This window comes from Montipora foliosa, chromosome 6 (assembly GCF_036669935.1).
Source record: "Montipora foliosa isolate CH-2021 chromosome 6, ASM3666993v2, whole genome shotgun sequence".
In the NCBI taxonomy this organism is placed as follows: domain Eukaryota; kingdom Metazoa; phylum Cnidaria; class Anthozoa; order Scleractinia; family Acroporidae; genus Montipora; species Montipora foliosa.
In genome coordinates this window covers 61,661,356-61,673,034 of record NC_090874.1, presented here as the reverse complement: position 1 = coordinate 61,673,034, position 11,679 = coordinate 61,661,356, and the positions used below count along the sequence as shown (strand labels likewise).

The 11,679-nt window shown below is 41.4% G+C and overlaps 1 protein-coding gene across 1 annotated transcript; it reads left to right on the top strand.

Moving 5' to 3' along the window:
- Positions 1 to 3,419: 3,419 nt before the first annotated feature.
- Positions 3,420 to 7,479, top strand: LOC138006119 (uncharacterized). Its single transcript, XM_068852282.1, has one exon. The coding sequence runs from the start codon at positions 3,460 to 3,462 to the stop codon at positions 4,696 to 4,698; it is 1,239 nt and encodes a 412-aa protein (XP_068708383.1). The 5' UTR covers positions 3,420 to 3,459; the 3' UTR covers positions 4,699 to 7,479.
- The last annotated feature ends 4,200 nt before the right edge of the window (positions 7,480 to 11,679 follow it).

The following is an 11,679-nucleotide window of genomic DNA, read 5'->3' as shown; positions in this document are numbered from 1 at the left end:
CGCTCCGGACCAAGGCCACTTTCTGTTTCTCTACACCATAGGTGCTCGTACGTGCAAGACTTCGCACTAACCGTTTAGTACCGCTCGTTCCTTTTGAGGCCATTCTATAAGTAGCATAATGCTTCCTGTGACCAAACACAAAATCTAAACAATGATAATGACTTCAGCAAAGATTGCCTTATAATTATTTTTATGAGAGCTAGAACTGAAACAGGGGTTTCACGGTGTGCGTGCAAGCTCCATTTCGGAGGAAGAGATGACCAAATGGTTTCACCACAGGCAGACAACCCTAAGGATGCGAGAGCACGTGACGTCACGTTATTTTGAGACAGTTGTAACGGCCGATTCAACTGATGGAGGAAAATGTTTTATAAAAACTTTTAATCGCGATGTTTCTTTTCGAAAAGTCATTTTATGAGGGGCCGTAAGGGGAGGGAGGGTGGGGGGGGGGGGGGGGGTCAAGCGCACAGTTCACGGCCATTAAAAAATGAAAATCACGAAACACGGTAATTAATTTTCTTGTTTCACGGTTCACGGAAAATAAACTCACACTTGAGAAAGATTTGTGGCCTTACCCTTTATATATATTTGTATTGGTTTAAGGGTTAAAAAGAGTTGACAGGCCTGCACGACTCCCTTGTACGTGGTCTGGTTTCTGTTGCCTTTGACATAATTTTGCTCTCTTGAGTACATATTTGAATGGATGCCTCTTTTAGGCCGCTCCTGTAGTATTCATTTAGCAATGGTTTTTGCCCTATGAGGCTTTACATTTGAATCTCTATACTGCTCTGTGATACGTTTTCTTCCAAGAAAATAGTTGGTCTCGAAAGTAATGTTATTAGTTTCTTGGTGTTAATTTTCTCAGCAGTAATGTGAATGTGACCTTATGGCGTCTCGCTTTTGCGCCAATTTAATTCTAGGCTCGACCGATATATTCATCGGCAGTAGAAGCGAGTGATCTTCTGTTCTTAAATGTTTGACCCAGGCCCGGGTTCATTTTGTTTTTTTTAAATTCTTTCACTCGTTCTTCTGACTTCTTCAGCGTGTTTTGGTTTGTGGCCATGGTCAGTAGCTGTCCTCCTTGAACCTCTGGAGTTATTTGTTCTCGTGGATGCTCTTTTGATATTTGATGCCGATGTCTTTAGGTCGCTTCTTTGTCGAGGCATTAAGATAACCCGACTCTAGATGGCAGTTCTCTGACATATTATTTGGTCAGGCAAGACCGCGGTTTCGGTCCTATCATGTGGATCTCATCAGTTGCCGATCGCTTGATTTAACGGCAGGTACAAAACGCAGGTCACAGGGCACAGGGCACAGGTCACAGGTCACAGGTCATTGTTTTACCTATAAAGAAAGTATCCTAAACATTCATAAAAGTTTTTAAGGATTAAACCACTGCAAAAACCGTGTACGATCAAAACTTGCTCTACGTTGGATCAAAATAGATCGTGACCACACCATAAAAAACTTTAAAATAGAAAATATCCTGCAAAGGTTGGTCAAGACAACGTGAACATAGGCGTTGTTGCTTGCAATATTTCGGCTGGCCAACACCAGCCTTCTTCAGGTTTATTGAATGGATAAATGCTAGTAACAAGATCTTTATATTTACCGGAAATGACATAAAAATGCTACGTGATGTGTTATAAAAACGGAAATGCATAAAAAAGAGGAGAGAGAATAATACATGATAACAAGATGAAAAAAAAATGAAAAAAACAAAAGAAAATTAAAAGGTAGCTAAACTAAATTACATTTCATCTCTTCTGTTAAGGCCTGCAGGCTCCAGTGTTTTTCCTCTGTGTATGAGGAATGCCTCACGAGCCTTTCTGATGGAGTCACGACTAGTGTGTAGTTGTTCGAGCGGTATAAGGATCATGTGATCCTCCGCGTGACCACTGGTCAGGAAGTGTCGTGAAACCGCAGTGGGGGTATAACTACAAAAGGGGCTTATAATAGGTCGCCTATGTTCATTAACCCCGCTTTACCTAACATATCCCGTATAATTCACAAACACTCAAACGTGCTTTATTCATCTGGTCGCTGTAAAAATGTTTTTACTAATCTCCCTTTAGTAGCCTACCGGCGTTGTAAAAACATTAGTGACATTCTAGTTAGAGCTAAATTGCCGGAACCTACTTACACCGACCAATCTGGGTCTCCATCCGGCTCGTTTCGGTGCAATAAAACTAGTTGCACCGCCTGTCCTTTTATTGAGGATGGCCGTAATCAATATACTTTTTATAGTACTGGACAAACCTTCAAAATCAAATCACATATTACTTGTGAAACCCCTAATGTAATTTACATGATTCAGTGCACTAAATGTAATCTTCAGTACATCGGAGAGACCAAACGTCGTCTTAAAGACCGCTTTAATGAACATAGGCGACCTATTATAAGCCCCTTTTGTAGTTTGCAGGATATTTTCTATTCATAAAAGCTAACCATAGCCCTAAAAACTTTTCTTTAGGCCTAAAATTAGCTTTTATGAATGTTTAGGGGTACTTTTCTTTAGGCCTAATTAGGCCTAATTAGGCCCAAAAAGACCTAATTAGGCCTAATTAGGCCTAAGGTTAGCTTTTATGACCTGTGACCTGTGACCTGTGCCCTGTGACCTGTGTTTTGTACCTGCCGTTGATTTAGGTGAAGAGCTTTGTCTGCAAACACCATGTGTGTTTTTCTCTATTTGTACTCCATGGAAGGATCGAACTTGCTAAGTTCTGATTGGCTATAGAATTCTAGCCAATGGAGTTAATGTGTTTTCGATCCATATGAGCGTAGCTTGATGTTGTGTTTCTTTAGAAGGCTGGAAATGAAATAAAGATTCCTGATGGTTGGTGTCAAAGGTCGCGTCAGCTTATTTTTGGAACTGATATCATACACTACGCAACGGGTCATACGAAACCCCTTTGTTTGTTGTCACGCAAGATGAAGAAAACCGACTTCGTAGCCCTTTGTAGGGTCTACGGAAGTAGCCGTTCACGGAAAAAAGGTCGTTTTCGTGTTTGTTATCACGGATATCGGAAAATTATTTGTCTTTTTCACGTATCACGACAATCATATCATTCACGGTTCACGAAGTTTATTTTTTTTAGATTACGGATCACAGAAAATAAATTCGGTCGATCACGTTTCACGCGAAACCCCCTTACGGCCCCTCTTTTATCCATGGACATCCAGATAAATAAAGTTCACTCACCCACTATTTTCTGCGTTGTCCTGAGTGATTTGATGGGTTTTTTGACGCGTCGTCACATACATAGACGACATATAAACATATCATCATCATCAAATCATCGTTAGGGTTGTCTGTCTGTGGTTTCATTTCAGGAGGGACGCAATTCAGCCCCAATCTTCTCGCGGCTTCTAGGCTAGACGTGACACACGCTTGTCACAGATTATAGATTTCGTGACGAGCTAAGAAGTGGGCTTTGTGGCTGAAAAAGTGCGACCAAAATGACGTCTTCCGACTTTACAGGACTTGTAATTAACACTGATGAAGACGGTAACTTAGAAAACGAAGATAAGGAAGCTAGCTTTGTCCTGGCAGAGGAAGGTGATGTCAGAGAATGCGAAGGATATGGAACCACGCTGCAACGGTGTTTGTTCAGGATCATTTCTTCCGGAGCGCTGCTAAAATACGTCGCCTCTGCTTCTAGTCTGTGGGTTGGATCGAAATGGTGGAGTCTAGTGTCAGTTCTTCTCACTTTACCAGCCATATTAATTGCTTTGATCGGAGAGGCAGTTGTTGTGTTTTATTGCGAAAAGGAGGATGAAATGAAGAGCAATTCAACATTTTGCCGCAAAACCAGGGGCGACTTACGTGACCTCTCTGTTGATGAGTATCACGTTTATCAGTTCCTGCGATTTCTCGCTGTTGGAGCTCAAGTATTTTGCTTTGCCGCGATGTGCATTTCCACACAAAGAAGCCGTCGCAAGCCGCAAATATTGTCCTTAGAGGAAGCTCACAATCTTGTTAAACGGAAAAAATGGGTCGTCGTGAACTTCCAGCTAGTTGGGTTTTTTATTCTTCTAGTCACATCAAACGTTCTAAATTTCTGTTGCTCCTCAAAAGGAGCTTGTAGCTGTGACGCCGTTGGCGCAATGTTCTATGTAATCTGGGCTATTGTTCTCTGGCTGGGTGTTCTTTCTTGCCTGGTTTACGCCACAGTTATCAACGGAGCTATTGCACAAGCCAAACAAGGATATCAACAGATACTCGACATGGACAGTGGCACAGTGAACGACGCAATTGCAATTCATCAGCGTATTTGTAAAATCAGCATGCAGACAATTAGGCTCTATCATACATGGTTTCTTATCAACTCCGCATGTTACTTTTGGCTTATTGGTTACGTAGCCATCGTTTTCTTGACTCAAAGCACCCACATGCATTCTTGGTCGATTTTTTACCACCTTAGCGTCTGTGGTGTGTACTGTCTATTCGCCTTTCTTCATCCTTGGTTGTCAGCCGCCCGCCTCACTCGGGCGTATTCAAAGTTGACAAGGAAGTTGAACACAAATTTCCAGTGGAAGCCCAATCATCCATTCAGTGATCGCTCAAAGCTTGACAGCTTTTTGCTGTACGCTTCTAACACTCAATGTCAATTTTCACAGATAACTTGCAGTTCAAGTCTTCCTTACATTTCGTTATTTCTTGCACTTTGTGGATTGGGACTCAAGTTTTTCCAGTAGAAAAGACTCCATTTTCTCGTAAGAATTGTGGCGGGTCTCAAACACAGGTCACGGGTCACAGGTCATTGTACATGTCACTGTGCTTCAGATAAATCAAGAACACCAAACATGTCTCCATCAGCTTTTGGCTTAGTTATTCATGTCCGTTTACCTGTGGAATTTGATCTGTGTCTTAGACCCCTCTTAAGAATAATTATTGTGGTCATTTCACCAACATGTTGATTTCCCTACACTCAAGTCGTTTCGCCAATGAATTTGTTGTGCATCAAGAACTTTATTGAGTGCAAAAACAACCCAACTTGCTTTGTCCAATGTGGAACTAATTCGATTCCTTTTACAGGAATTTAGCGATATATCGTAACAGAATCATGAGAGATGTGGGGTGATTTCGAAGAAAAATAGACGTGACCTCTTCTTCATTTGCGTTGCCATGAAATAGGCGTAAAATCGCAGAAGAAATCACCTCAAATGGTAGCGAACGGCCCATTGAGAACTAATCCTTTCATTTGTGGTTTGAACCAGTGGAGGCTGCATTTGTATTCCAATGGGACTGGCTGTGTCAAAAAGTGGGACAGGAATGCAGGGTCAGGGGACGTGATGATTCAGGGAGTTGAGGAAGTGGGGCGTGGGGATTCTGGGATGTGGCGATGCATTTTTACCATTTGTTCAACTTTTCATCATATTTCACAAAGTCCTCGTCTTAGCCCGGTTTTATGTTTCTCATTTGTACAATGTGAAACAAAGGTATAGTAAATATATATTGTACAGTTTATTATTTGTCTTCATAAAAAGGTGACTTTCATTATACTACTATCAAGTTACACTGTGGAGTAATTAAGGTAATAAGAGGGGACAAGTGTTTTTGCCTTAAGTCCTCATTTATTTGACATAGGCAACATGAACGAAATTAAACGTTTGGTGTGACCATTTCTCAAATCATTTTATGATTCCCCAAGTATATGGAGGCCTGAATTTCAATAATTGGATAACCCCAAGCAAAGATTGAAAGTAATAACTTCCATTTTCTGCATCCTGACCTTTTCATTTCACTTGTAGTTGCCTGTGTCACGTGACATTTCCTGGCTAATGACATCATAACGCTTGTTTTGGACTTTGGGAAACGTTTACCTTAAAAATTCTGCCAACTTTTTGCTTGAAACTGCTTAAAACAACCATTAACGTATAATTATACCTATTAATGTGGCATTGTTCATTTTCATTGTGACTTCTATGGACACTTAAATGTGACTTGACCTGTTACTTACTTTTAATTTTAATTTACCGTTTCCATTAAGATGGGGATATGATTAAAAGCCAGAGCGAAAGCAAAGGATCGCTCGGGGAACTAGAGCAGGGAACAAAACAAGTTGATATAAGATGACTTTTCCATTCTTGCTTCTGATAAAAGATTTAAATTAGCCGTTAATGTCGATTGGATAAATGCTTCCTCGTAAAACAAAAACATGCCAGTTTATGAGCTTGATCAAGAGTTCTGTCAACAAAGACATTGGCACAGTATTCAAACATCAATTAGCGAGAAGAAGTCATAAGGCTCAAGTATTTGTGCAACAATAACAACAACAAACGCTCCAATTTGAAATTTCAGCTACAGTGTCAGAGCAATGGTCCATTAGGTCTTCTGCTTTGTTTCACAGTCGAGTTCTGTGACGGGGGCGAGAAGTACTTAAATTGGAGAATCCAATTTTTGAATTTTGGTATGTATTTAGCTGGTACTTGAAAAGTATGAAGATGATCGTTTTTGAAAAATAACATAAGCAATTCAATTTTGCGTTAGGATGTTCTCCCATTTCTGAAATTCTATACTGCGAAAATCTGCCGCCACATCCCCGAGTTCCGACATTCCCCCCATTATTTTTGGACCAAAGCCACGAAAAAACCATAAAACACAAAAACTGTGATTGCCATGACATTGACATCTTCAATTCCCACCACCTGCTCCCCTCTGACCTTGTAGCTCAGTCGGTAGAGTAGCCGTGATCTAAGGTCGTGGGCTCAATTCCCGCCCTGGTCAGATTTTTTCTCTGTCGTTGTTTGGGCCCATTTCCATTAGTAGGGCTAACGCTCACATGGTTTATATGGGTAGAAAACTAGCACTTCACATTACCTTCTAATATTTAAGTCTGTTTGAATAAAATAGGCTTCCTAGGGCCTGTTTATATGAGGCGAGCGAGCCCGTTTAGGCGGGCAGGCCCGCTTTGCCGAGATCTCGGCAAATGCCTGTTTTCTTTGATAAAATCTCGGTCCTTTATATGAGAAGGCGGGCTGGCCCGCTTGCCGAGATCTTGGCAGCTCAGACCGGGATCTCGGCAAGTTGGGCTGAAAAATTTTCATATAAACGGTCCAGCCCGGTTTGCCACCCGGAGATGACAAATTGTGGGTTGCCTTGAAAACACAGGCCAGATTTGCATGATCACAGGATCACAGAGCTAAAATGAACTTTCATTTCGCACCAAAACAAGAAAATTCACCAGCTATCTCTTGTGTGACTTTGACAGTTACAAGGTATATACGTAAACAAATTCCTGAAACTCATCTCGGTAAACCGGACTGGAATCGTCCATTTACCGGACCAGCCTGCCAAACCGGGCTGGTTCGCCTCATATAAACAGACCCTTAGTTTTTTTCAATGAATAAATGAATTTATTAGTTGTATCTATAACTGGCTTTTCAGCAAACTTTAAAAATGTGAGCCGATAATGACAATGATAATCAGACTGATATAAAATGTTACAAACTTCATTAAAACAAGAAAACTGCTTCGAGATAATTGGGTTTCCAAAGCTGTTTTGTGTATTTGAATTGTCAATCACGCCTTTAGGAGCTGCTGCCTGCTGGGAATGTAGCAATCGACTGAGAATTTTTAAAATTCCTTATCGGCAATGTAGTGCCTGTTATCGATCGATCGCAAAACGAGGTTGTGTGTGGACCCCACCTAAGTCCCTCAGTCCTAAGTGCTCAATGAAATACTAAATCATTCACGAAAGGCATCGACAGGCGATATTTGCACATGTAACCATAGCAACAGTGATCTTTTTACAAATTTGTCGTGAATTTCCTATGAAAATTTGTTCAGAAATCAAAAGTCTACATTAACTGCACACACCAGGGTTACTGCTTAGTATCTGGCTAGAAATCGTCTTCTGACTTTTTCCTACAGCCGCGCTTCAGCCAATTGATCCTTCATGCCCAAGAGAATTCAGGGTAAGTCTGCCATTCCATGAAAAGGGAAGACACCCGATTGTTATTTCATTTTTTTATAGGTGTCGGGCCACCCAGTCCTACCAGCAAAATACACCCTTGATTGAAGTTTTTAGCTTTCAAAACTTACCCAAATAGTATCGGTAGGTCCCGGAATTCGTCCACAGAAAAGCCAGAGAGACAACTTCACTCGTAAACCGCCATGTTTACAACAGAGCATTTTAGGCGTCCTAGTCTGCGTGAAACCACCTTTCACTTCTGGCTCGAGAAGACGAGACACGCCCGCTTCTTACCTTACGAGTTTATGCCTGCAGAATCTGTTTAGCTGAAATGTCAATTCCTTGTATCTGAACCAGCATCTTAATTTCTTTTTTGGGAGGCCAGGTATCGGAGAGCAAGAACATTTACGGATGCGCGGACGGAATGTTTGAACAAGAGAGAAAAACGCAGTACCTCCAGACCCGGCGCTGGAGCGTCGTACCAAACAAGTCATCCCGGGATTTCGGCCCGTGCGATCGCTTTTGGACGCAGTTGGCCATCCGCTGCTTTCTGCTACCGACCTCGCCTCCCGGTACGGCATTGAGGGAGAGATATGTCGGCCCCTAAATCATATGTGACAAATCCCACGCCTACTCACAGCTCCAAACCGCCCTTGGCAATTTTACGTAAGAATTCGATGACTTAAATATACAAGAAAAAAGGCATTTTATCTGACATGTGGTAAGCACTGAAGGTCGCAGATTACAAAGTGTGCGTATGCACCCTACTAAACTTAAGATACATACATGCATGCATAAACTTTATTTCATCTCGTATTTTGAACTAACTACAAGAGCTAGTATCTTCGAGACATTACATTTACAGCTAAAATACATAGCATATACAGATGCATACTAAATACATAATAGTTAAAGATATACTTATTATAAGGAGAAGCCGCTGTAGAAAATGCGGCCCTGGATTCCCTTTTGAAACCAGTAAACTCAGTGCCGGGTACGGATAAAATCAGGTAGCGTATTCCGCAATTTAGCTAATACGTAAGAAAAGAGAAGTAAGAAACATAACTGGTCGATCTAGGTTTATTGAGGGACGGAACGTAATTTTCGCGAAAATCATGCCTAAAAAGAGGACGGGAGAAACGCACTTTTCATGTAAGCAGGAAAAGCGTTAAAAAAAGAAAAGAAAAAAAAAACATGCTTTTATTAAGTAATATGAGGAGATTTTGAATGCGCTTATTGCATAAAGACGTAGAGTTTGACTTTAGTAGTAAGAGAACAGGTAATCTGCAAGTATAAATCTGGTTAGTCTCTTATTTACATTATACCGTTCCTTTGACACGAGGATCACCGCGAAAACAGCACAAATTTGTCGTGAATTTTTTATGACAAAAATTTGTTCAGAAATCAAAAGTCTACGTTAACTGCACACACCATGGTTACTGCTTAGTATCTGGCTAAAAATCGTCTTCTGACTTTTTCCTCCGGCCGCGCTTCAGCTATTTGACGAGGGCCAGTCTCGTGCTTCTCAAGTTGTCTTCTTCATGCCCAAAAGAATTCTGGATAATTCTGCCATTCCATGACAAGAGAAGACACCGGATTGTCATTTGATAGATTTTTTTATAAGTGTCGGGCCGCCCAATCCTACCAGCAAAATACAGCCTCGATTGAAGTTTTTAGCTTTCAAAACTTGCCCAAATAGTATCGGTAGGTCCTGAAATTCGTCCACAGAAAGGCCAGAGAGACAACTTCACTCGTAAACCGCCATGTTTACAACAGAGCATTTTAAGCGCCCCAGTCTGCGTGAAACCATCTCTCACCTCTGGCTCGAGAAGACGAGACACACGCGCTTCTTACCTTACGAGTTTATGCCTGTAGAATCTGTTTAGCTGAAATGTTAATTCCTTGTATCTCAACCAGCAACTTAATTTCTTTTTTGGTAGGCTACGTGTCGGAGAGCCAGAACATTTACGCATGCACGGACGGAATGTTTGAACAAGAGTGACAAACGCAGTACCTCCCGACCCGGTGCTGGAGCGTCGTACCAAACGAGTCATCCCGGGATTTCGGCCCGTGCGATCGCTTTTGGACGCAGTTGGCCCTTCGCTGCTTTCTGCTACCGACCTCGCCTCCCGGTACGGTATTGAGGGAGAGATATGTCGGCCCCTAAACCATATGTGACAAATCCCACGCCTACTCACAGCTCCAAACCGCCCTTGTCAATTTAACGTAAGAATTCGATGGCTTAAATATACAAGAAAAAAGGCATTTTATCTGACATGTGGTAAGCACTGAAGGTCGCAGATTGCAAAGTGTGCGCATGCACCCTACTAAACTTAACATACATACATGCATGCATAAACTTTATTTCATCTCGAATTTCAGAGTAATTACAAGAGCTAATATCTTCGAGACATTACATTTACAGCTACAATACATAGCATACACAAATACATACTAAATACATAATAGTTGAAGATATACTTGTATTGCTAAATATACATGTGACTTGTATTGCGCAAGCTAATTAAGCCCGCAACTTTCGAACATTCCGCAATTTGTATAATTTGATGACGTCATAGACGTAATTTACAACTTTATGACTTGGTAGTCAGAAGAACTGTGAGACGCCACTGGGTAAATGTCTTTCTTTGATTTAAGTTAACATTTGCATTTCTCTTACTAACTTCAACTCTGTAATTCAGATTTTGAACGTCTACACTCCCTGCGATGATAAAGGAATAGTTTAAACCCGTGGAAACTCTTCGGCTAGCAACACATTCAAAATCCATTGTGGTCTGCTACAAAGCGACAACCGGATCATACTAAAGATGTCTGAGAATACAGCTGCAATCGAAGAAGCCAAAAGCAAGCGCACATCAGCTAAAGGACGATTTACAAGAAAGAGGAACTTCCTCATCAAGTCAATAGAAAGCGATCAAGGAATTGAAGTAGTTGAAACAAATTACGCAAATTTAGCTGTAGCGTCTGATGAACTCGAAGATAAGCATGAAACCTATGTTGAGTTATTGCCGGACGAACAGTCTGAAGAAGCAGAATCTTGGATGACAGGAGTCCAAGAGAAATTTAATGATGCGACTGATCGCAAGATCAAATATGTGGAGGAAATCACTTTAAAAGAAAGAAGAACACGCGAAGACGCAGAACGTCAAGGATACATTGACAGAGCGCGAACAAAACGGAACACAGCGCGCGCCGTTTTCGAAGCGTCAGTAGGTAAGTAAGTAAAGAAATTGCGAATTTTGCACTGAGAGATTTACAAACACAAATAGAAGACGAATTTCTAGAATGCAAACAATCGAACGCAGAACTGCTACAGCTATTATCCAGCGAATCCGCAGAAGCTGAAATGAATTGGATCGCCACAATCCAAACTTGTTATCACGAAATAAAGGAGAAAATAGTAGTAAGCTACACTAATGTAGAAGAAGCTAGGAGAACAAAACAGGAGTCTACCGCCTCAGCTTCGTTCCTAAGACTGGAAAAGGTACGAATGCCTCATTTTGACGGGAAACTGCGCAAGTATCCGCAATTTAAAAAGGACTTCCAGAAGCAAGTTATGACTCAGACCCGAAAGAGTGACGCAGCATACGTCTTACGCACCTGTCTTGACGGGGAGCCAGCGAAACTGGTGAAAAGCGTAGACGACGACATAGACGAGATAGGGCAACGTTTAAACGAGAAATATGGTGACCCAGCCAAAGTCGCTGATGTCATCATTGACGAAATAAAGCGATTTAGAATG

Coding starts and splice junctions, on each gene's coding strand:
- LOC138006119 (XM_068852282.1), top strand. CDS start 3,460: ATGACGTCTTCCGACTTTACAGGACTTGTAATTAACACTGATGAAGAC.